This window comes from Fringilla coelebs (genome assembly GCF_963513975.1).
Source record: "Fringilla coelebs genome assembly, chromosome: 3".
Taxonomy (NCBI): domain Eukaryota; kingdom Metazoa; phylum Chordata; class Aves; order Passeriformes; family Fringillidae; genus Fringilla; species Fringilla coelebs.
In genome coordinates, this window is record NC_140030.1 from 62,655,240 (window position 1) to 62,681,281 (window position 26,042).

At 39.8% G+C, this 26,042-nt stretch overlaps 1 protein-coding gene across 1 annotated transcript in view; it reads right to left on the reverse strand.

Moving 5' to 3' along the window:
• Positions 1–25,611, reverse strand: part of AIG1 (androgen induced 1) — a 123,161-nt gene extending 97,550 nt beyond the window's left edge. Inside the window, exon 1 of the mRNA XM_084201888.1 lies at positions 25,252–25,611. Coding sequence (XP_084058014.1) covers positions 25,252–25,392 — 141 coding nt within the window. The 5' untranslated portion in view covers positions 25,393–25,611. The remainder of the gene's footprint in view (positions 1–25,251) is intronic.
• Between the last annotated feature and the right edge of the window lie 431 nt (positions 25,612–26,042).

Sequence of the window (26,042 nt, forward strand, 5' to 3'; positions counted from 1 at the left end):
CTGAACAAAACCAGAGGCTGGGGGGTTCTTATCCAAACGAGCTGAAAATGCTGCTACAAGGATACTTGTGATGGAGACTCCTATCATCACCTGGTCAGAAACTGGCCTTACTGTCACAACAGTGACAACAGCAACACAAGACTGTTAGCTAACACATAAAACAGTAAGTGTGTAACATGAACCAGAACAGTCTCTTAAGAAAATGAGTCTACCACCACATAAACTGACCACAATGAAATGCCACACAGATTTAAAACATTATCCTAGAGTTTAAGAACACTGGTCCAAGTAAATGTATCTGGTGTTACTGTATGATTTTATGAAAGGTATCTCTAATTCCAATTTGCAGAATACATACTCTTTTCCCAAAACACTTGGTAAATAAATACTTTACAGTATTCTGCCCTGTTCTTCACAATACAAAAACCCAGCTGGTTTCCCAGATAACGTTTATAAACGTTGGAGGCTTTTAGGCCAAGCCCATTTGTTTATAATCTGGCAGTAGCCCATTGCAGCACCAGACCCAGACACCCCTGCAACAGAACAAGAACCTCTCCAGTCCAGGCCTCCTGTAACCACTCAACAAGAAACTTCCCACTGGAGTCCCTGCTGAGCAGCCCCTATCAGCACGCCCATCTTGAGACACTCACTTCTGACTAACAGTGAGACTGGGTCACATTCAACCTCTAGCTGTGAATCAGCCAAGAATCCTGGCTCAGAGACATGTTACAAATTTTATATGAAACAGCCTGACCAGGGCATTGGACCCTTCCACCCCCCATGACATGAAATCAAGGCCAACTACTCAATGCAGAGCTGAACTGAGTCCACCTGGACTTTGAGCACCACAAAGGGCTGTTCTGTTTACACTCAGAAAAGGTGGGTTTGGATTATGCCTGTACCCACCAGGAGGTTCAGGTGCAACAATGCACAGAGTTTTTAGATACCTGGCTAAAGTGGAAACCACAGCTCTCACACAACACTAATTTCCAAGGAGCAGACCAAAAAGTGAGATGAAAATAAAGCAAAAATGAACTGGATATAGTAAGGTAAAGAAGTATGTCTGGAATCCCAACCTCTCCTGCAAGGCACATACATGCAGAATTTCAGCGACCTCAGTCAATTTCTTGTGTGAGATGAGCACTCACAGCTTGATGCCCAAGAAGGGCTTTATGACCCCAGAATTTAACTTCTGGGATTACTTGCTGTAATATATGATGGAAAGAAAATACAAATTCTTGGTGTCAACTTTTGTGCAGTATCAGAGTATATTACTTGTTAACAGATGCACCTTCTACACCCATTTCAACCCCCATTGAGCTTAAAGAATAATTCCTCAAGAAGATATATATTACTGACAATGTCAGAGTATTGTGCCCACCTTTCCTGACAAGTTGTGCTAGTGTAGGAGGGAATCCATAGATGTCTTTGGAACTTATACTGAGGTTCCAGCCCTATGCCTGTATTTCACTACAAAAACTACCTGCTAAAACACTTTATCTGGAGCAAGAAATAGGAATCAGAAACAAGGACAACTTCCTCCTGTCCCATCCTTCTCCACACAACATGCAAACTGGACAGCCACTACTCTAAGTACTGCTCTTCGTGAAAGCTGTCTACCATCTTGCCACTAAAGTAATTGTTTTCTTGGGGTGAAAACAAATATATTTTAGAAGTCTCACTGCAGAGCTCATAAATATCACATTTCTTCATACATTACTGAAACCTCAAGGAAAACACATGTTGGAGATGTTTTTCAAGTTCTTGTGTTAACTCAGTAAGTTAACTCAGTAACTTTGTTCTTCCCAATCCACTGAAGGGAAGAAGCATGTGTGAACTCTGGCCATATCCAAAGTTTGCTGTCAAGATCAGCCATTTTATTTCTTTATTTCTATTTATAGAAATAAAGTTAGGTATTAAAAGAGCCAGACTATTTAGCCATGGAGACTGTCAAAACAGATAATGTACTGTGTCTCACTGAATTGCGAACTGGCTGGATGCCTAGCCTATTGACTGCAAAAGTCCGCTCCATTACAGCTCCAGCAATGTCTTCTATCTACTTCAAATGGTTTTTAAAAGCAGACAATTGTGAAATGACTATATGGATCATACAAATTATTCTTTTTTTTACTCCCGTTGGTTACCTGCAATTATTGGTTACTAGTTCTGATGCCAACTCAGGAAGAATACTTTACCAGAAAATCTAACTGACCTTCAGTATGAGATACCACTCAGCAGTAATCTCCCACAGTATCCACACAGATGTGTGTTAACTTACTCTGCTGGAATTAGTGCTCTGATAAATTGTTTTCCTTATGTGTTTAGGGAACACATGTGCAGCCACAGTGCGACCCAAATTAGTAGTACATTTCAAGGAACTGAGTCCTTGGTGTAGTAGAAGTTACAACACAGCGATAGCTGTTATGAGAATCATGAAATTTTGTTGGACTCACTTCAGGCATTGCTTGTATCTGCTTCCAAAATATCCAAAATAGATAACTAAAAAACAAAGGCAATAGCACCTACAAGTATGGCAAATTGAACAGAGGTAGGCAAACATCTTCTTTTGAGTGGAAAACACTGAAACAAAACAATAACCCAGAAAATGCACACAGACTTCAAGTCAGAATACCACAGCTTGCCTTTACATGAAATTGTATTATCTTTCAGAGGAAAATACAATTTAAATACTGGTTTGATTTATAAAATGCTTGACATTCAATCATCAACTTGCATACATGCAGTGAAGTAAAAGCACATTTTGCTTCCCTGCAATGGGCTTTCTTCTCAAGAAGCAGGGTTTATCCAGCTATGAACATAGTCAAAACATGTACTTCATCTAAAAGCAAAACATTATATAGTATTGAAACAAAGTAGTATTATAATTAATATAAAACTACTACTTCAGGAATTTCCTGTCTATAATTACAACACCTGTATTAATGCCAAGGTCAGCACGTTAATCCATAGTCAATTTGAAAAATAAGCACAAAATATCTACAGCAGAAATGGTCATATTTTAACCAAGTGTTTATTGACCTTGTATGGTAAAAGGATAACTATCATATCATGATGTCCATATTTGAAATGTATTTAGCTGAAAAAAAATTAATCAATCTGCATATCACAGTATTACTATGGCATTATGATTGCTTGTCTACAGAAATTTTCCTACCCTTATTTTGTTTTTTGTCATTACCACTTCCCAGGTTTTCAGACTGAAGACAGAGAAAGTATTAGAGGGACTCTTGCCTCTCTAAACAACTCAAGAAATCAGAGAAGGAACCTGAAAGGATCTCATGTACTTCAGTTCCAGGTTTGCTTTCCCTTAATAACCCTCAGTCAATTAGAAATTATTTTGCTGCTAAATACAGAGACAGCCAGCTTCAGATAGGACTTTCTCTTTGGTGTTATCAGGCCATTATCATCTTTTGAAGAAACTTGAAACTGATCAAAGAGATTATCTGTTTATTTCTTATGCAGCTCTTATTTAAATTATTCTAAATGTCATATGGAAAGGATGCTTTACATGGAACTGTCATAAACCAGCCTAAACTATATCAATGCACATTACTCAGCAGTGTAAACTGAGTGTAAACATCCATAATTGTAATATTTCTATTGAGCTATGATTTTTTAAAAAGCAACAGAAAATAATGAAGCAGAGACCAATAAATTGCTGACTATATTTAATAAAACCTCAAAAACAATTAAGGCCACTTCTCCAATTTTAATTTCTTTACTCTTATAAATGGTAATCTTTTTAAAGAACTAATAAGAGAGATTTTTCATATATAATTTTTTCATAGCTCACTGTATTTATTTAGATCAAAAAGAGGAGTAAGATTTACAACAGAGATGTTCCCTATCAGTGGCTACTTCATAAGAAGGCAAAATAGTACATCTGTTAACTTCACTGTTGCATAATAGCACAGGAGGAGCAACCAAGAGCAAAGCAGACAAATCCACAGCAATTTACTGTTTTGTAACCAAAATCAGTGCTTTAAATTCAGCTTGAAAAAAATACAGGAAACACTACTGTAGCCGGACAAAACAAAAAAAAAAAAGCAATTTCCTTGTGGTAAGATATACTTAGTAAGCAGACTGCTACATTTTGAACTACTTGCCATTTTTGGATAAAGCTTCTGGTGAAGAAAACTGCAGAGAAATAGGGCCTAAGGCACTGATGCCATGTGAGCATTACACAAATGTGACACCGAACACAGCCACCGAGTCAACCACAGGCAGAAAAAAGAACTACAGAGTTTGGGAAGGTAACCAGACTTGTAAGGCCCAAAACCAAGTAACACAATGGCAATCCCTTCCCCTAAAACATGGAATCTTGTTTTTTGCTATACTCCTTATTTTTTGTTGTACCAAAAAACTGTAACTAAAATGGTGCATTTATTTTATTTCTGTTAGATAAGTATCATGACTGGTGATAGGCTGGAATATGCTAAATATCTCCAAGCAGAATATTGAACAGTTCTGAACTAAATAAATTATCTTAACTTCAGATGTGTAGCAAATGCAAAGAAAAGCTTAAAATAACACATTATGTATTTAAATGACATACTAAAGAAATACTATATGTTTTCTGCAGTAAGTAAAAACAGATTTAGTGTTTCTTTTCACTGTGCTCTACAAGATTTTAGAGGTAGTAGATATTATCCTCCCACACCTCATTGTTATTCACAGGTGAGTAGGAAGAAAACCAGTTTTCCTACTTTCTAACTCCCAGCTGGTTTCTCACTGAATTGATTTCTCTTCATTCTGTGTGAATGAAATAGTTACTGAACTAACCTAATGAATAACAAGAAATACTTTCTCTATATCTGCAGAGGAGAGCAGTGTTGTCAAAAAAAACCAATTAATACTGAAGGAAACTCTAACTGGTCCTTAACCATTACCTTTAAATAGGTCTGTGGTGTGGTTCTTGTTAAAAACTTCAATAGCAGAGTCTCCATCTAGATTTAACAGGAACTATTGAAAAATCTATTTGTGTAGTACATGCTTATAAAAGTACCTGAAAATACGCTGTACTAGGATACATGATGGATTATGAGCGTCTTACACTATCACACATCCAGCACACTGGACCACCACCAGTGAGATCCTTAGCAGACACTGTGATCAAGCAGTTCTGTACAACACAAGATAAAGAGATGGATGTGTAACTCTAGAAGAGTGGAGGTTTCCAACTTAAAAGCCAGAACTCAGGCGGACAAAGTCTAAGGAAACCTGGGTCAGTGTTGAGCATGATCTGACTAAGGGATTGGACTAATGACCTCATGGCTTACCTTCCAACTTGAGTGATCCTATGCTTGCATTATGTCTGGGGCTTCATGTAAGGAAAGTGTTTAGCTGCATCAAGGATTGTGAAATCTCTTCATTGTTTATGAAATTCACATATCTCTTGAACTACTCCAGCTGATCACAAAATTTTAAACACTTCTGAACTATTCTCACAATCTACTGAAGGAATTTTCCTATGGTCATTACAGTTTTAAGCTTCACATGAGGATTCTGGTGAACCTACACTGCTTCAATAGCACTTGGTCACCCTGTTGGTAAGACTTCAAACATGTTACTCAGAGGGCAAAAAAAAAGCCAGGGGAGATAGACCAACTGAAGATTTGAGTGTGAAGTTGTATACTAGACTATAATTAACTAAGAGGTACTTAGTAGCACCTGGTTGCTATTTTATATGCTCATATAGAAACAATAAAAAAAATTCAAACCCTATCCAAGTTGTCATCCAGGTAAATCTGGAAATCATTCTGCAATTGCAACATCTGCACTCGACAGGTTCAACTCATCCATTAGAACAAAAAAAGAGTTATCAGTGCATGTTTAGGCATGTACCTTACTGATTCTTTCACTGCCTTTTTCTGTCTAAACAGGTCAGGAAGTTTTTACATACACACTTACATACCAGAACTGCCTTTTAAGACTGTTCAAAATCCATCTCCATGAAACTGAAAGACATTGAAACAAACAGCTTAGTCTTTTCTATGTGAATTTACAGTCCACTGTTTTTCAGTCATACAAAGAATTCTTACTCATACCATGTCAAATTTCTGGTTTACATTAAAGGGATGCTATCCATTCTTTGGTGAGGTCTGCATTATGGATCCTGGATCCACCTTGCTGGTGTCAGCAGCAAACTAACACCAATTCAGCTTTTAAGCAAGATGCACAATGTTGATAAAAAAGTTACCACTTCAGTATCAGCCAGGCAAGTTGCATATGAAATGCAGCACTAATGTAATTTCATGAAAAGGCTTATTAAAGTTTTGCAGGTAGTCTTTCCAACAGCTATGAATGTATGTTATGAAAGGGCTTATCAACTGGGAGAAGAATTTAAGGATTTGAATTCCCATAGGTGGTTGCTCATGTCTGTGTGCAATATAGACAAGACAACAACAAACTAGGATGAAATTCTCTTTTCACTTAGTTGAGTCCTCTGACAGTTAAAATATAAGAGGTAAGATACAGATGTAACCAAAGATATTTTCTCCGTTGCTGGTTGAACCGAAAGTTTCAGTTTGTCTTGGGATACTGGAGTCTTCCAGTTTAATACCTTGGACATGTACACTCCTCAAAAGGAGTCTGCCATTCCTCACCATCAATCCTGAAAACTGGAGCTAGAACTCTGAACTTTAATGCCTGTTTAAGGCACCACAATTACATTTATTTCAGCCTGCAGAGATAAATTCAGCTAAAAGAGAACAAGGAGACTGCAGTAGGACAACTGTTGCTACCTTTCCCCCTACAACAAGTTCAGTTCTCTATAGCCTACATATACTCCACAAACAAGATTCAACCATTCTCATTACAGGTCCTGTTGGGGGGAAGGGGGCGGGGGAAAGGGGTGTCCTTCTCCTTTATTTGCCCCACCAGAGAGGAACCTGGTGGTGAAGAAGAAGTTGGGAGAAGACACAGCTGGGACAGCTGATCCCAAGAGACCAAAAGGATATTCCATAGCATATGGTATCATGTTCCTTACATAAAGTGGCGGGAAAAAGAAGGAAGAGGGGGATGTTTGGAGTGACGCCATCTGTGTGACAGAGCCCTGCTTTCCTGAAGATGGCTGAACACCTGCCTGCCCAGGCGAAGTGGCAAACAAACTCGTTTTGCTTTGCTTGTGTGCATCACCTTTGCTTTTCCTATTGAACTGCCTTTAACTCAACCCACAGGTTTTCTCTCTCTTGCGCTCCTGATTCTCACCCCCATCCCACTACGGGGGGATGAGCAAGGGTTGCATGCGATGCTCTGTTGCTGGCCAGGGTTAAATCATGACAGTACTACTGCTGGTGGTTACTGAATTTTAACTGCAGCAAAGTTTCTGAAAAAAGCTATTTTTTTTAAGCATTTGGAGAATGAAAGCATAGAAAAAGTCTACATGAAGGACTTTCAAATAAGCCGCACTGAAGGGCCATAACCGATTCCTCTACATACTGTCAGGCAAAATTAGGCTGCTGGTTTGTGTTTCTTTTATTAATTTCTTCCTTGATGTTCAGAACAATTGATAAAATATCCTACATATTAAGGCAACAAATATTCGCTAATGTAGTAAAAAAATACTGTATTACTGATTTATTTGAAGAAACTGTGAAGAAGAATTACAGCTAGTATTTCAGAAGAGTCTCTACAACCATTTAACATTTACAGGTAGGACTTTAAACTGATAAGGAAACCTACTAGAATTCATAGCCCAAGGTACAAAGCCGTGGAAAATAATATTTTACCTGAACACGTCATCCAGGGAAGTAACAATAGCTACTTTTATTGTCAATAAAGCCCAGAGAATTTACTTCCTGTGATGACATCTTATAGCTCAGGACATTCTTGAAGAAGACAGTCAAAACTCTTGATTGACCAAGACTTATTAAGAAATCCTTTTGACCTTGATAGAAGTCAGTTGGCAGAAATTCTTCATGATTTGATTATCTCCCTCTCCTATAGACATCTTTTGAATGCTCATACTTAAATATAGACATGCACACTTCTAAATAAACACCACTTACATCTGCCTCTTGCTGATAAAGCAATGCACAGATGATAATTCTATCATGGAAAAAAAAATATTTTCAGTTGCAGACCTTGACAAGGAGATCAAAAATTTAAATGAGTGGTCAGTTTGCCTGCTTACCAGATTATTTCTAAATGGTGTCTGCTTCACGGAAGAAAGAAAATTAGACTGACTCTGGATAAAGGCTATGTCTTGAACTTTCCACTTCCTCTATATCTACATACAAAGTGAAGACAAGATGTAAGCACTACCAGATGATAACGATGTGTACTTGTATTGCTAAGCTGTACATGGCAACACAAGGTGCAAATTAGAGGCCTTAAAAGTGAAGGCCTTAAAAATGAAGAATGCAAAGAAATTCTAGCAGTAAAAAAGTTACATCCTCATTAGGAAAAGAGTAGAAAAATAATAAAACAAGCCTAATTTTCAAAGTAAAATTTTTAGAAGCAGATCGGGGCTATGATTAAGAGAATATAAACACCTAAAATCCTTTTGCTGCCATGATTGTTTACTACTAATTAAGCAGATAATTTTTTCACACTCCATTTGCAGCAGCATCTTCTGTTTGAAGTGTTGTGAAGATCTTCTGTTTGTCCAACACAAACACTTGTAAATTTCACTTTTTGATGGTTCTACACTTTGATCAATTCAGTGCCTTTCATGACTTCAAGAAAACTAGATTTTAGAGACTTATAAAATTTCCTGAGAACTGGCCATACGAAACATTTTATGACCTCTAACTTTGGCTCTTTACACTGCTGTCCATGCTGCAGTTGAGGTGAGAAAACTAAAGCTGTGGAAAAGTCATAGTGAGGATAAATACCAATGCTGCTTCCTTATGTGGCTATGGTTCTTTATAAAATACTTGGACATACCTCATGAATTACAAAGGTCTGAAACACAGTTTATTCAAAGACCAACAAGAAAATGAAGAGGGAAGGAAGGACGTTTATAATAGAAATCTGATAGCTGTAAGCTTAAAGCTCAAATCAGATTACTGACTTGGGATGTAGACTTTCAACTGATAAAAATTTGGAAGTCACTGTCATATGATTAGAGATTGAAATGGCAGCCACTCTCAAGATCAGGTGTATCTGGAAACCATTCACTACATTAACTGGCATTCTGCAGAGGCAGATACACCTTATCTGAGTGTAAGAGCAAAGGCTCTTAGGACAGCACAGGACAAACCAAGCACTAGCACAAAGTAAAACACCTGACACTAAAACTGACTCTCTGATTCTAGAAGTAATTAGGATTCATGCCTTCTTGACAGTCTTCTAACAGAAAACTCTAGATCTTCAGACTTCTTTTTTAGATCAGTTGCTTTAAGTCAAAGAGCTTTTTGGGCCACATAGCTCAAAGAGATACTTGGGAATTATTCAGAGAATACTGATTTCAAGCTTTGGGATGGGAACGCAAAAAACATACACATAATAAAACATGCTTAGAAAATATTCTTGTGAGAAAAAGAAAAAAACATGAACCCTTATTATCCCCACAGAAAAGTGTTAATTAATGAGATAACTGAAAGCTGTAAACAAAAATCTAAAGAAAACATAAAACCCAAAGGAGGTTGTGAATTAACTTGACCCTATCCACTTCACTACATAAATGCAATGCTTTTTGTTGTGTATGGCACAACCTCCTTTCTTTTATAATCCTAAGTACATACAGTCTCTCTTATGAATCACTAAACCTTTTGGCTAGGGTTGGCATTGCCTTTTGTCCTGAAAAGAGGGGGTGCACTCCACAGCCATGAAAGCTGGATCTCCTCACAGGCTGCCCCAGCTCAGCACCACAAGTTGCCTTTCCAAGCAGGAAGAGAAGGGCAGACACCCAGGAACCAAGCAGCAGGCTGCCTTGGGCAAGGCTTGGCTGGAAGGCCTCAGCAATCTGTCCCCAGCTGCCCCTGTTTCCCCATGAGGAAGAGGGTGAGCTGCACACCACTGCCTTCAGCCAGAACTCACCTGCAGCTACCCCTGAGCATCACAGCCAACCAGTGACTACAACAGCAAAAAAACATGGCCCCGACCCCCAAATGCCAGTCATACATAGGCTTAACCATATACATAACCACAGACTACACAATACACTAATAAATAAGGGCACACATGAAATTCTAGTTCAGAAAGGCTGACAGGACAATACATTCCTCCCCAAAGCACGTACACAGCTGCCTCAGCCCAGATCCATTTCAAGATGGATCCTTTAGGCAGAAGGGCCCAGTTCAGGAAATCAGGGATTGATCCATGGGGATCGAGGATTGTCTAAATATGGATGATATGTCTTTGCAATCTCTTTCGCTGCAAATCACTGATCCTTTATGAATTTTCAAAGAAGTAATGAATATTGGGAGAGAAAAATTGTCCAGCACAGTGAAGCAATAATCCACAGACATGAAACACATTCCGCATTTCTCTCCTCATTCAACTCCACAGCTACAAGAAGACAGTAGCACAGTAAACAAGCCTCCTCCTCCTCAACACACTTCAACTCATTCTTCCCACACACAGCTGCCACTATCATGCATATTTCAAAGCCTCCATCTGGGCTTGACAACTGTACCTTCCTTTCTTCCAGCCAACAGAAATACACGTCCTACTCAAACCAGCATGGATGATACTGCGCTGTTTATTTCAAAAAAGAAGCTATTCCACAAGTAGGTCATGTGGGTGGAAGCCTCCATGCTAACCTACATGTTCACTGTGTAGGTTAGAGCTACCCTACATTCATTTTTCCCTCTTTCCAGCTAGAAATTGTCTTCAGGCAGCATGCGAGGACTCGTGGTACTTGTCCAGGCTGCTGAATGCCTGGTTCTCCTGCATAAACACCTACTGCTCACACAGGGATTAACTTCACAGTATACACCCAGCAGGTTAAACATTTCCCAGAGATTCTTCATTTATGCCACATATGCTGCACAGTGCAGGTACACCTCCTTCTGTCCAGAAATATGTCCGTAATTCCAACAGCTGTTGCAGACTGAGGCTGTCCTGGACTCAGCATGCATACAGGCAGATCTCCAGTCTACAGCCCTCATCTTTTTTCTCTTAAGGTCAACTTGCCCTGCTGGAGTGCCTCTTGAAGCGCTGCTGCAGCGATCACCCACTCTGCACCCACAGCAGCAGCCTACGTTCTATCACTTAAATAGCTGTGTCTCTTCCTTCCTCCCTCATCAGCAGCCTGTACTCAGATCACCCTTCCTGTACCATCAAATGCACTCGCCTACATCCAGCATGTAAACATGCACCCTGCCTCTCCCATCTCTTGCTCTGCAGTGGCGGGTAGGCATACGCTGAAGACAGTGCCTCTTGCAACACCAAGAAGAGCCAAAACTACCCCAGGCTGTGGTTCTTGGACAGCAGAAGAAGGTGGGGCCAAAGTGGAGTTAGGTTGCTCCTGATCCACCAAGGGAGAAGCACCTGGGTTTATTCACACCCAATGGCAATATCCACACATTTCCCATATCTTAGTGAATAGCAGCAGCAGCGAGTCACTAGGTGAGACAGGGCAGACTGGAGGTGATGCTTAACAGCCCAAGCAGAGCAGGTTGAATAGCCTCCAGCCCCACCCTGCAAAAAACCCGAAGGCTGAATAGGGGTAATCTGTGGGCAGCCTCTGCCCCACACCACCTCCTGAACCACCTGAGATTAACAATGTTATACATACAGATTACACAACTAAGATAATTCCTACAGGATTTTAATGACTATATGTCCAACCAATTTCAGTGTCTTGTCTGCTCTGATTGCATTTGGTTCAAATCACACTTCTTCACAGAGAGATGTGAGGCTTAGTTAGCAAATATTTCTTAAATGCTTTGAGAACTTGTAATAAAAGGTACAATGGCACTACAAAGGAATTTTAGTAAGACGCTTGCTATCAGAAGATGTTAATTTTTTTTGGAAGGTCTCTATCTATGTGTGTACTGCTTCTTTTTTGGAATAAGAAGAACAAAGGAGATGGTACACATGTAAGCATCCCTAAAGAGAACAGACAAGATTGATCATTTAGAATGGTCAATTAGCTGTTTATACTATTTATCTGTGCTTTCTTTTGGGAAGACCACCAAGGAGAAAAACTGCAAAGCAAACTCCAGTGGAAAGATATTTCAACCCAGCATACTCATTCATTTTAGGTCATATGGAAAAAGATGTGACCTAGATCTTCTGCCACTCTGCAGGCACTACCTGTCTTCCTACTTTACCAGCATTTCCAACAAACTGAGATATGGCCTTAATTTTCCTTTAGCTGATCATACAGGTTTAAAATTTTTTCTTTGATATTTATCATAGTGCTTCGGAGGTCACCCAGGCATTTTATGCAGACTGCTGGTACACTTAATCATTTCAGTGTCTTCCTGCAGTAAATCAGAAGACATTATATTAATAAAAGATGGGTCTGTTCCAGGTCTGATTCAGAATGCTGAACCCCCATCTACCTGGCTTAGAAAAGTTCTTTAAAAAGGTCAGTTTACTCTATGGAATTCTGAGTATCAAGGATATGTATTCTCTCACACAAGATATATACACTTGAGACTAGCACGAAGACACTGGAGTGATTCAGAATGAGTGCTCAAGGCTGTCTATACCACAGCCTAGCCAAAGAGACCTTGTCTGAAAACACACCGCTGAGATACAGGCACACTATGCAAATAAGTATCTCATAAAACATGTTTGCCTCCATCACTACAGTTCTTTGTCTGGCAAATACATTCACTTAGCACAAGAAACAAGACAGGCAAAATACAAGATCTGCAAAGGAAAGACTGACCAGAAGAGAACTTGTACCATATTATTATTTGGCTTTGTCTTCAAAATCATCACTAATTCTTGTAATCAGGCTGCACATAGTTAAAAAATAATAAATAAAAAAGAAAAAGAAAAAGGTTAAACAGTTGTTATTTTCTGGGGTTGGATTTATCACATCCTCTTCTGACTCTCACTTTCAAATTTAAGTTTGCATTGACTATTCCACACAGCACAGGTACAATTCCTATGAAATAAGGTAATATTTATGATTAAGTCACAACTTTCAGTGTTATGGTCTTCTTGTGACATTGATCTGTCCCTTGTAGAGGGAAATTTAACACACTTTCAATTAATACCACTGACAAAATATTTCTGAATAGCAGTTCCTCACTGCACTGGCTGATTCCTTTGTAATGTCATTTTGTCCAAGTATTTTAATGAAGACAATCAAATGTCTTGTTTTCACTTGATCAGTTCAACTGCTCTGAAACCATGATTTTGAAATACTTTATCTAAATCTTTTTCCTCACAAGCAATTGTGAGATTGATTTTTTTCTTCCCTTCTGGAGCAAATTCGTAATTTCTAAATTTACAATCACACCAGAAGAGGCATTTAAAAAAAAAACCAAAAAAAAAAAAAAAAAACCAAAAACAAAAAAACCACCAAACAAAACCAAAAAAAACACCAGAAAAAAGCTTCCTTCAATATTTTATGTCCTATCTTACAAGGTGCTGAAAAATCACATATTTCTAAGTCACGTGCATATCTGGATGCTTTGTATCTCCCAGAGCTGGGAGTATGTGTGACCTCAACTCCTGTGCAAACTAGGCAGAACCCATGTGAATAATACAGAGAGAATACCTTCCCATCAGCTGTCAAAAGCAACACCAAAATACCCCTGTAGATCTGGACCTTTGCAAGATGCAGTGACCTCCTGGAACATTTTATCACAAGGCAATTGTGAACAGTGGTTCCAGGGATGTGTCACACAGGTAGGCCCTGTGCTAGGGCTGAACTCTGACAGAAGTGACATTGAGACCAAAGTGCCCCCACCAGAACACAGCACTCTGACTGTAGCCCAGCCCTGTGTTCAGCACAGGAAGGCTAAGCAGGCAGGATACAGACTCCAAGTGGGTCATATGTTGAGCATTCCTTGTTCCAAACATCACTTGACATCCTGGCTGACATATCTTAAAAGATAATGACTCTAAACCATCTAGTTCAATTCGAATTTTATTTGTATTGACCTGGATTACAGGCAACCTGATTTTACATGCCTGTCTTTGTATGTGTCCACTGGGCATATGTTCAGCCTTGCTTATTGTTGGAAATGGGGGAGTGGAGCCATAGCAGGCTCATCTGTATCTGGTAACCCCTGACAAAAACCAGTATGTTTTCATGTGGGTTTGAGGAGAAAGTTACCACTGTGAAATGTATATTTCTCTCTTTCCTTACTCCTAAATTGCACCCGGTGTGTCTGCACACAGCCAAAATTTGCACCTACAAAGGTATAAGTACTTGTATTTGTTCACATGAAAAAAAAAAAAAGCTGCTTCTATTAACAGCTGAAAAGCTAAGCAATGTGCAAAAACATTTTTGTTCATTTCACTGAAAGTAGTAGATTTCTAACCTCACGATGATTGTAAAAGACAAGTTTTCTTATTAAGAAATATAAAATATAATTTAAATAATTTTGGCATCTCATTTAAAACAAGTACATTACAAAAAGCAAAGATGGAAAATGTTGGAATAAATACTGATGCCGATTCTGTACATAATTTTGATTTTTCATGTTAAATGTCAGTTTTTATCATGGACCTGCTTCTGAATTGGAAATTTTATCATAAAAAAATTGAATGGCAGACTACCAAGAAATGACAAGATTTTAACACCATAATAAACATTAGGATCATGATCCATTATGCTTAACACTTACAGGCTTTTTTTTCCTGTAACCGGGATGCTTAAAAACTTGTTCAAAAACAGAAAGCAAAGCTAAGAGTCTTATGTAACAGCATAATTTCCAAATTGGTTTATTTAAGGCCACACCAAACCAAGTTTTTCTAATGGAAAATGGCTTATTTTTTATTGGTTTGGGTCTATACAAGGTGTTTTTAAAACACAAGAGAATGAATGACACTGAGTAGGTCTGTTATTTGGGAAGGACAGGGTGAGAATGCAGAAAAATATATGAGAGTGAATGTACTGGGAGGAAAGACAGTATGTGTGAATGGTGGGGAAGTAGTGTAAGGAGTATGTGGGGTAAGAAAAGCAGCATTTGACAGGAAAACACAGGCTTCTGGAAGAGCACTGGGAGTGTAATTGGAACTGCAATGCAGAGCTGAAAGATCAAGAAGACTGTGCTGGGTTAGAAGATACTAAAATGGGGAAGAGATATCGGAGACGGGGTTTCCTATAAGAAAAAAAAAGGCAGAAAATATACTGATAGCTGACAGCAACTTGTAACTGAGGAGCCTGATTGGGTGATAAGAGGCAGAAATGGATCAGGGCAAAGGGACAGCACTTTCACTGACAAAGCCAGCAGTTGATGAAAAGAGTCATCCCTTGCACACCCTCAAGATTCATATTTTGCTTTTATGTTGCAGGTTGAATTTTAAAATCAAGAAGTTCAGATCCCACTGGTCCAAATCCTCAAAGTAACAAGAGGTCCCACCACACTTTTCTAAAATGTATTGTCATAAAATACCTCATCATTTGAACTCAGCCTTGTAATTAATAGGGAGCAAAACAGCTTTGAAGTATTTTGGTGATATTGGTAATAATTGTAAGTAGCTTCTTCCTCAAACCGTGACAAAAAAAAAAAAAAACTTAGCCTGAAATGACATATAACTTAAAAGCAGAGAATAAAATCTGTGGAAAACCAGAGGTGTCTAGCTTCTGAAATTATACTGGCAATGAGTCAAGGAGATTTGAATGCTAATCTTTGATAATAATATATTAGAATTAGAAAGATCATTAGCTCCTTAATAAATGCAGGGATATCCCTTTCTAGCCATGGTAGGTCATGAGACAGCTAACCCAAACGCTGTCTGCTCTCTCCTGTCCTCTATAGTCGACACTGAAAAACTTGAACAGCCATCTTGAACTGGTGTAATCTTTGACCCATTGCTCATTAATTGGTCACCTAAACTGACTTCAGTAGTAGCAGACCAATTTACCCTGAGATGTGCACAGCATATGGAGAGGCTATGGAACAGAGTAGCTCTTTGACAGTTTGGTATTTTCAAATTATGTGCAGCATAGGTAAATAACTATTATATCAAAAGTACACAAAGATGTGTATCCACACCTGAACACACCAATCCCTTCCAGCCTCCTGAACGTCCAGTTTAAAAGTACAATGCCATCCAGTTCCGCATAGCAGAGATTTCTACTGCGACACACACTCTTGGGACTCACTGCCTGGGACCTACTGGAATGCAGACAATTGTGTTTACTGCACAGTCCTTAGAACATAGACAGAACAAGTAAACCCAGGTTAAGAAAGTTTTCACAGCATGGAGTCTCCATTTGTTTGTAAGCCTAAGTGAACAGCAAATGGGGACCTCTGCATCTGTCAGCGCATATGGCTTCTAACTAGGGACAAGCTTTGCAAGCACCCTGCGCTGAGCACAGCATGCTAAGCCAAACACGTATGCGCAGAGAAGTGGTGCTGTGGCACCAGTGCCCCCAGCCAGGGGGGCTGTGTGGGGAGACTGTGTGGGTGTGTGGGAGGAAGAAATGACAGAGAGGAAAAGGAAAGGAGGGAAGTCTGAGGGAGCTAACACATGCTGGTTTAGCCAAGAAATACCAGCCACCCTGCAACTCCACCCTTTGCTTTCCCTCACTTTGTCCCCATAGCCAGCAGTCAAATACCTAAATACCAGTTTGTCACAACACAAGACGGTGCACTCTGACACCTACGCGCCCCAGGTCCAAAGCGCTGTCATGTCCGATTCCTTTTCTCCCTCACTTCCCTACTTCCTTTCTTTACACGGCTGAGCCTGCGCAAGCACTGGCCATAAACAACTTGTGTCTTCCCTGTGGGCAAGGGCCCCACTGCCGTGCCTCAGGATCAGCCACTTGCCCCGCCATCAGCTGTCTGAAAGGCTCCCACCACTTTCACAGGCACGCACTTGTTAAGCACCTCGCAGGGCAAACATCCCTTTTGTATTCTTGCATTTCACCAATTCATATAGCCACAGTTTAAGTCAGCAGTTTCTTTTTCTTCCTTTTGCATCTGATCAAGTACATTTAGGAACATATGCCACCTGTACTTTGCATGTGGAACTCCCACTTGTGCTGAATTCTAATAATATTAGCAATAATAATAAATAATGATTTATTACTTATGTGCTGCCAGGACCAGAAGGCTTCAAGACACATTAGAAAGTACACACAAATATAGGGAAGAAAAAAGTAAATTTGCCCTCAGGCACACAAACCCCTAGATTTAAAAAAATATACACATACAGAAAGCACTGCCTGAAACTAAAAATGAGCCAATCAATCCCTAATAGATTAAAATTTAATTTCTCAGCTAGGTCCCTCCCTGCACAAGCAGCTCAAACAGTCTGAAGAGTCTAGCAGCATTTGTAGAGTTAAGATTCAGCCTCTTAAATTGTTTCAGCTGGACCAATTAATTGCAAAAACCCACTACCCCTTGTGTGTTTACAAGTAAGGAAGAAATTAGTGAGGGATTTTACATCCTGCTCTCCTGCACATTCTATTCTACTTTACCAGGACACCAAATATTCAGCTAGGAAAAATGCAGCAGTACTAGTTTTGTTTTAAGCTACACTGCAGAGTCCTCATGCACTTTAAAACAACTAACCTGACAGACAACTGCAGCAAAAATACCTGAACCATGTCAGCCACAAACAGAATAAGTGGAAATTATTATACAACTTCACCTTTTGGCATATTTGTTTGGAAAACCTACTGTAAACTGGATGCTTGTATGGGCAGTGGCAAGACAGGATGTTCAGGGAATACAACTAGAGGCATTCAAATGGTACTTTGAAACTCTCAAGGGAAAATTGGGATCTAGCTACATTGCCAGAACAAGCCTTCATACAAATGAAAATCAGGTTCTTATTTTTCCCTAGCATTTCACATAAGTTTAGCCTGTTTTCAACCAATAGAATCCCTAAAATTTGCAGCATAAAAGCAATTTTGCAACAACCAAAACCTAATCACAGTTCTAATTGGGAGAGGGGCTTGTTTTTAAGTCTTACCAACACATACTTATAAATTTTAACTTAGAGTTTCTTCCTGTCTGAAAAGTCTGGAAGTTTTACTTCCAAGAGTTTTTTTTTTCTTCAGAGTTGGGTTGTTTTCCATCCACTAAAGTTAAACACAGCTTTTTCACTGGTAGCATACTTAACTATGCTGAGTTGAAAAAAATCTTGCATTATACATAGTAAGAGTAATGGAACAAAGCCTGCAAAGCTTTGAAGACTAATAACAAATTCGGAGCCTTGGAAAATACAGTACGGGGAAAATGTAATTATACAAATAAATGCTGGCAAATAAGGCAAAATTTGAAAAAGCTTTCACTGGAAGGATGAAAGCTTTTCATACTCACTCATTCAAAGAGTTGGTCTACAAAATAAGTCAGTTGTCAATTTTGTTTCTACCTTATATGCCATATTTATCCATATATACATACATAGAGTGAAACATTAAGATGAGAAGACTAGGCCTCAGATTCAAATACTTTAAAAAAATCTCAAAAATCTACACTGAGAGGAGTTTGATGTCTTGTATGAGTGTTTTGCAAGCAATAACATCACTTTCATTTCAAATACAGAAATATCCAATGTGAACTTTCTCGTACACCAATACTTATTTCACTCTTGAATTCTGCAGAAAGCATACGAACCTGTCACTGGTGATCTTTTTTACATTTACTGTCTAGAATTTCATTAGCAATTAGAACTCCAAATGACAAGAAATTCTCCACTCACAATGAGCTCCTCCCAACATCAGAGACTGTACTAAAGTAGCACAATTAGAAAAATGTTTTCTAAATATTGCATTAGGATATGCAGGCCCTCACAAAACCTATTATTAGATATGGAAGGTTGCAGCATAGAAAATACTTCATCTAATAGAAGGAATCTAAGATTTCTTTTTAATTGGTTTGTTCAGATGAATACATACCATAATCCCTCACAATGAATCTCATATAGTGTGTTCAACAGACTGCAGAATTGCCTATTTTTTCCAAATTACATTCTATCATTTTACTTAATCAAATCTTCAAACTTATGTCTGTGGAATGTGAAGGTTCTGTCATTTCATAAAGGCTTTTCTTTACTTAAAGGTCAACTTCAGATTTGTTGTACAGTGGCATATTACCACATACTCTTTTTCAGCCTAAACACATGGCAATCTACCCTACAAGTCGTTGTACATCCTAAGGTTCATGTAACTGCAAAGAATCAAGTGTTATTTGATTTTTATTACAAATATATTTAATTTAGAACACTAAGTTGGCAATTTTCTATATTAGTTAAGAATATTATTTGATAGTTTATATAGATCTTTACTACACTTAAAAAGGCCAATCTTCCAGAATCTATTTATTGTATAAACTTACATGGCTGCATTAACATAACTCAAATATAAGGTCAAAGATACATTGATTAAATAATTTTTAAATACTTATGTTCACAATGGATTAGGACAGCTCAGAACCCAAATGACTTCAGCAAAGAACACTAATGTGGAACACTAGATGTGTTGTCCTTGTTTAAACTAATTGTATAAAACAATTTTGCCATATGAAGGCATATAAGATTATCTGAATTATCTTTACTGCTGTAATAAAATTTTAAAGAAAACAATTGAACTGTTATACAACTTAAGTAAATAGGATGTTTTTCAAAGGGCAACTGAAAGACTACTAAACCAACTTCTTGAAGTTGTCATCATTTGAAACTCTTCTAGCAAAACTCTACAGACTGTATGCCAGTGTAAAACACAGCACTGCTGCATATCATTTACCTGCTCCAAGTTCTAAAATAATATTACTGACATTAGGTAAATCTATCATCATGGAAAGTGATCCCAATTTTTCCTCTCTTCCATTCTCCTGCTTTATGCTGCCAACCCTATTGCCAACACAAATAGTTCAGGATAGCCATAACTTCCCTGAGAATTCCCAAATTAAATGTACATCATACTTAAGTACTACTGTAAAATAAGGGCAGACTAATGCAACGTGAAAATGGAACACTTCAATGTAGTGCTCAAATTCCACTCAATTTGTAATAGTCCTACCAACAGCAAATGGAAAACACAGATCTATGAATAAAGAAGGGTGACACTATTACATTTTTATAACTGCATCAACAGCACTGTACATTACTCTTCCCCAGACATGTTTACGGCCCAAGAGTGAAAAAAAAAGCTCTGAAATACTTAAAAGGCTCTTCTATGTATATTGTTACCTTTTCTCTCAAATACCTTAAGTATCATTAAGAAACCTCATCTTGTTATTCCTTAAAAAAAAATCCTTTTTTATGTACTGATAAATTCTCCATTGACTGTATTCTCTGTAACACCACAGAGGTATTTAGATATGATGGTTAATTACTACTGGGAATAATGCATAGTAATATTTTACGCTTCTGGAACCTTTTCACTCAACAGCCATAAAACACTTGCATATCAGGCTAACTTTACAGATGATGAAAAAGGAAATTATAAGGTGAAATTTATTTTTCTAAGGGAAATCATGTAAAAGAGTCATAGTTATATTCCACAGAGTGTGGAATGTGTTTTCACTTTTGTCCTCTGCTTGTGGCAAGTGTAACCCATACAGTTAGCAATGAAACTCACTCAATTTCAAATAATACATCAATGGTACTGTTTATTATTCCTTCATCCTGAAACTATTGGCCTCTGGTATTTTCATGTCCTTTTATTTCTTATCAGCTCCACTAAATCCAAATTAGGCACAAATCACCAAAACGTTTTAGCTGCATTTTGCTAAACTGTTATCTTTTTTTGTTGTCCAGTAACTGTATCTCATACAACTTAATAACGAATACACTAATTAAATAAATTATAAGTCAACTCAAATTTCTAGTCCTGTTGATAACAAGGTCCTCTGAAAGTTTTCAGAGACAAGGATATAAATTCTGATCATTTATTTGAACTTAATCAAACTAAATCTAATGGTGTTTTCTGAAAAAAACCACCTGCATTTACTGGCAAAAAATCTGTGCTAGGAACAGAGCACATACCTATTTTTTGTAGAACTCAATCTGTCAGGCAATGTATAAAAAGTTCACATAGACATCCTGCTATTTCTTTCAAGAGAATAATAAATGTATAACTCAGGCAGATTTATATATGAGCAAAATCTGTTCCTCTCTAGCTTTGGCTGTGCTGAATCAAGTCATAGGAATACCCAGGTTAACCTTCTGATATTCAAAATGGGACTATTAATTTTATGATGATTAATCATAAAATACAACACTTGAGACTGCTTCCAAAAATCTGGCCTTGCTTTCTGTCTCTGTAACTACCCTGTGCTGCCTATCAGGGAGACCTTAAGACTAAAAAATACAAAACCAAAAAAACATAATTTGTTAATATATGTGCACTCGTATCTTGGTTTACTCTACTTTCTTTGAGGAATAAGATTTTCAGAAAAACTGCACAATGAAAACTAGAAGCTATTTAGACCAGCACATCCTTTACTAAGGAGGTATATACTTAGAACTCTAAGTTACTTTTCTGCTAATTATTACACACACCCAAACACATAAAGTAGATTCGGTCTTCTTTTGGCACCCACAGACTCTCCACTTTATTCCAGAAGACAAATTCTATTCAATTTTGCCTCCTCTCCCAACAAAAGTAAGAGATCCAAGAGAAACTGACGAATAAAATGCAATAGCAACTTTTAAACGAGTTGATGCAATGGATTCCTCAACAAATGTGTATTTATAAAGGCAAGTGTGTGATTGCAGTGTATGGAGGATGACCAAACACTATTATCTTTAATCCAGCTACTTCAAGTACCTACAGAACTGCGTAAGGAAAATTTGTGAGAGATTTATATAAGATGACAAACTTATTGCAAAGAATATTTGTTGGCATCATTTCCTGCCAAACTTAAATTTCAGCTATGAGGCTCAACAATGTATTTATGGGATGCGGCACAGGACAGTGCTGTCTTGCAGCATCCTACTATTAAAGCACAAAATCACGAATCTCAGTTAAACAAAGGCAGCTATACAAGAAATTTTAGGCCCATTTCTTGAAATATCCCATGTGAATCCAATTCTTTGCTATTTTCACAGGCACTAACCTCAGGGCTTGGTTTGTGTTTTGAGTTTAAATGAAAGCAACACGTAGTTTTGAACTAGCCTGAATATTCATAATTCCATCTGCTGGGTCCAACAACTGATTTTGGTTTTCCGCTCTATACATGACAAAGAAGACACTGCTGTCTTTTCTGGGTGGGCTTTGGAATATACAGGTACTAGGCAGGTCTCTTTACCACCTTTTCAAAAAGCAGGCTAAGTATCTACCACCCCTATATATGAAGAAGAAAGGCTGAAGTGGAGGTATTACTTTTAGTAGCAACAGTCAGGAGCATCTTGAATGTAATGTCAAAACATATTGCCTGTGCATTGCTTCATAAACCAGAAAAATACTCCACTGTCAGTGGTGTTTTAGGGAATGTTGTCACCAGATTTGCAACTGCAAAAAAAATAGTAAGTCATCAGAATGACACCAATTAAAATTCATTGGTTGCATTTGTTTTCTTTCCTAATTCAAGGACAGGAGAGATTAAGGATGAACGTTGTTATCCAAGACACTACTTAGATATGAACATCCAAAATACTTTGGATCGACACGGACATTACCTTTGTATTTAAAAACTTCCTCATAGTGTTTAACTTCTGTGAACAGTATGAGGGCTCAAAGTCTACTGTTCAAGCCACTGCATACACTTATGTTTTACTGCCCCATGTTTTAGAGTCCAAACTACTAGAATTCAGTTCAAATGTATAATACCTGCTGATAACTGTAAATCATTTCTCACAGCACCTCTACAAAACTGGCTACTTAAGACTCCAAGAGATTTATGGATACTGAGACTGGAACAAACATTCCTTTGCAAATGGACAGATGGAAAAAATTCCAAATTACTTTTCAGATTAAAGTAATAAACTGACTTTTCTCAAAAACTGGTAGCAGTTTTTGGAAGCAGAAAGAACTTCTACGTGCTTCTGTGATGTCAAAGATGAAATCTCTGTTTGTGGAGGTACAATCTGTAGCAAGAACACACGTCTGCCAAGACTCTGGCATTGATGATATTTTGTCTAGACAGCCTTTGAATGTGACTGACACAGGAACAGTGCACATGGCTGAGCAAACTGAAACTTATGGAAGAGCTTTTCAAGACTTAGTCAAGATACAGGATTTTGGAAATGTGCCTAACATCCTCCAACCATACCTCCTGGAATCCTCCTCAGGAACCTAACTGGTTTTGTTTTGTCAAATCTCCTAGCTGTCCCAGGGAACAGAAAGATACAATTGCTCACAGAAGATACTGGCAGGGCCATTTGGACATAAAGACATATCACTGGCAAGTGGAGAGCTCTACATGCTGGCTAGTCACTGAGAAAGGCATTCAAGTCATTGAACTGTGTGTTATTTTGAAGGACTGAACATTGTAAGAAATAGCTAAATCTTTTCTCAACTACTGGGCTTGACTATGAGAAACACATGACAACTATTAGGTAAAGGACAGAAATAACTAGCTGCAGTTGATAACTATTCTAGCTATTTTAGAAAGCATTGCATATTTACCATGACCTTTTGAGCCTCAACAGAAGTAGCCTGGACCGTGTACATGCTTTGATGGAAAACCCCACATGAACTTGCCATTGACAAGGCTATAATTTTTGGGAAATGATGACAATCATTTGCAGTTAAATTTTCACTGTATGACAGCCCTGGTTGACTTAGCCCTCAAGCAACTGTCAGGGCTAGAGAAAAGAGAAAAAGGTGAAGAAGACTCAAAGAGATTATCAGCTTTTACCTTTGGCTGGTTCACTTCCAGTTCAACTGTCACTGAAGTCAACAGCTACCCCCCTAACTTACTGGGATTTTATTTTAACGTCTATTAACCAATATTAGAGACAGTACTGTTCAGCAACCCAAAAGGTAAAAAACATTGATTCTAGTTTGTCCTCCAGAGAAACATCAAGCCTTGAGACACTAATTTAGAGTTGCAGCAAAAGTACTAGTTACTGCTGTAGAATCTCAGAGCTCTAGCATTTTTTTGCACCTGCAAAAAGAATTATCCTGGCTAAGTGAAAAATACAGCAGATGCCTCTTCTCTGCAAATAAAGTACAGACCTCAGTGAACCTTAACTTAATCCTGATAGAGAAATTTGCACACTTGACCTGCTTGGCTATGAGTGTTTGAGTCTTTGGTGTCCAAGCCCACAAACTCAACCTATTGAGTCAGTACCATGCGTGTAGGCAACAGCAACAGCAGTACTTGTGAATCTACAATGAAGTTCTGAGAGAGGTGTTATCACTGGGAGGCACTGAAATACTTGCATTTTGGGACTTTTCAGTGAGCTGGAACCGCAAAATTTCTCACCTAGTTACACCGTGGATACAAAGAAAAAAAGTATTTTGATCTAGGTACTAGGTGTAAGCTGGCTATCATATTTCTGAACCAGAAACCAATTTTCTCCTCCCATCTCCTCTCTTCCTCCCGCCCCCTCTCCTCCCACCTGCACTTAGGGAACACTTGTTGTGGGGGCAGCACGCCTAGGAAGCTCACATTAAAAATAGCCCTGACTAGCACCTGGTGCTCTCCAGCAGGCCGGCATGCTGGTGACTCTTACAGATCTGGACCCTTATGAAGAAATATGATGAAATGACATGTCTTTTATTTCATACACTCGTTTATGGATTTGCAACCAAAACTAACTGGATCTGGCAAGCTGGAGTTGCCTGGTGCTTTTTGCATCGCTGACACACTTGCACCTGTCACGGATGGATTCCTCAGAAGGGCCAAAAGGAGCAAGACATATATTTTATTTTGACAGCACACGGGAGCCAGATGCTGGGCCAGCAGGTTCTGGTGTTCACTGTCGGCCATTAGAAAAGGCAAAACACATCATCAGCACTGGGACGGGTGCAGGCCATCAGGCACACCTTCCCCACGGCCGCTTACAGGCAGCAGCCGCTCGGCTTTGTCCGTGCCTGTCTCCGTTCAAACCACCCTGCTCCGCGGTGTCCGGCCGGCTCCTCTCACGGCCGGCCCTGCAGCCCCAACATGTCGCCGCCCCGCTTTAAGGTCACCGCATGGCGAAGCCGTCGAGCGCGGGGGCCGCAATGCACCCGGGCCGCGGCCGCTCCACGGGCAGCCCGAGGGAGGGGGCAGGGCCACGGCGGCCGCCGGGGGCACTTACCAGGTCTATGAAGGTCAGAAATTTCCAGCTGCCTCCATAGGTCTGATGCGCGGGCATGTCAATGGCCTTGTAATTGCACAGGATGGAGCAATAGGACAGGAGGATGGCGGCGCGCAGCACCTGGCAGGGCACCAGCGCCATGTTTGCGGCGCGGGGTGCGCCTCCGTGTACCTGTGTCTATGTCCCAGTGCCCCGCGTGTGAGTGTCCGTGTGTCCTGGTGTGTGTGTGTGTATCCCTGTGTGTGTGCGCGCCGCGCGGGCGGGACTCCGAGCGCCCCCGCGGCCCCGGCCGGGGCGGAGCGCAGGGCCCGCGCGGTGCGGCGGCGGCTGCGGCGGCAGCAGCGCAGGGCAGGGGGGCCGCAGGGCCGGGCGGGCTGGCTCGGCCCTTTCCCGAGCCTCAGCTCAGCGTCCGGGCCGGGCCGGAGGAGGCCGGGCCGTTCCCGAGGGAGGGGAGGGACGCCGGTGTGAGCACGAGTTAACTGCAGAACCCGGCTGCCCGCCGGTTTTCAAGCGGGAGCTACAATGAGTCAGCAGTTATGGGCTATGACTGCCTGGCTCCGAGCAACGCTCCGGCTCGCGTGTGCCCACGGGGCGGGCTCCCCTCACCGCCCCCCCTCCGCGGCCCGCGCTGCCAATGGGCGGGAGCGCGGCCGGGGACGCCCGGGTGAGGCCGCGGAGGGGGTGCGGCTCTGGCTGGGCGCCCTGCCTGCCGCTCCGGGGCTGCCCTCCGTGCGTCCATACCCCGCTTGTGTCCGTACCCTTCGTCTGTCCACACAGCGGCCCCGCCGGGC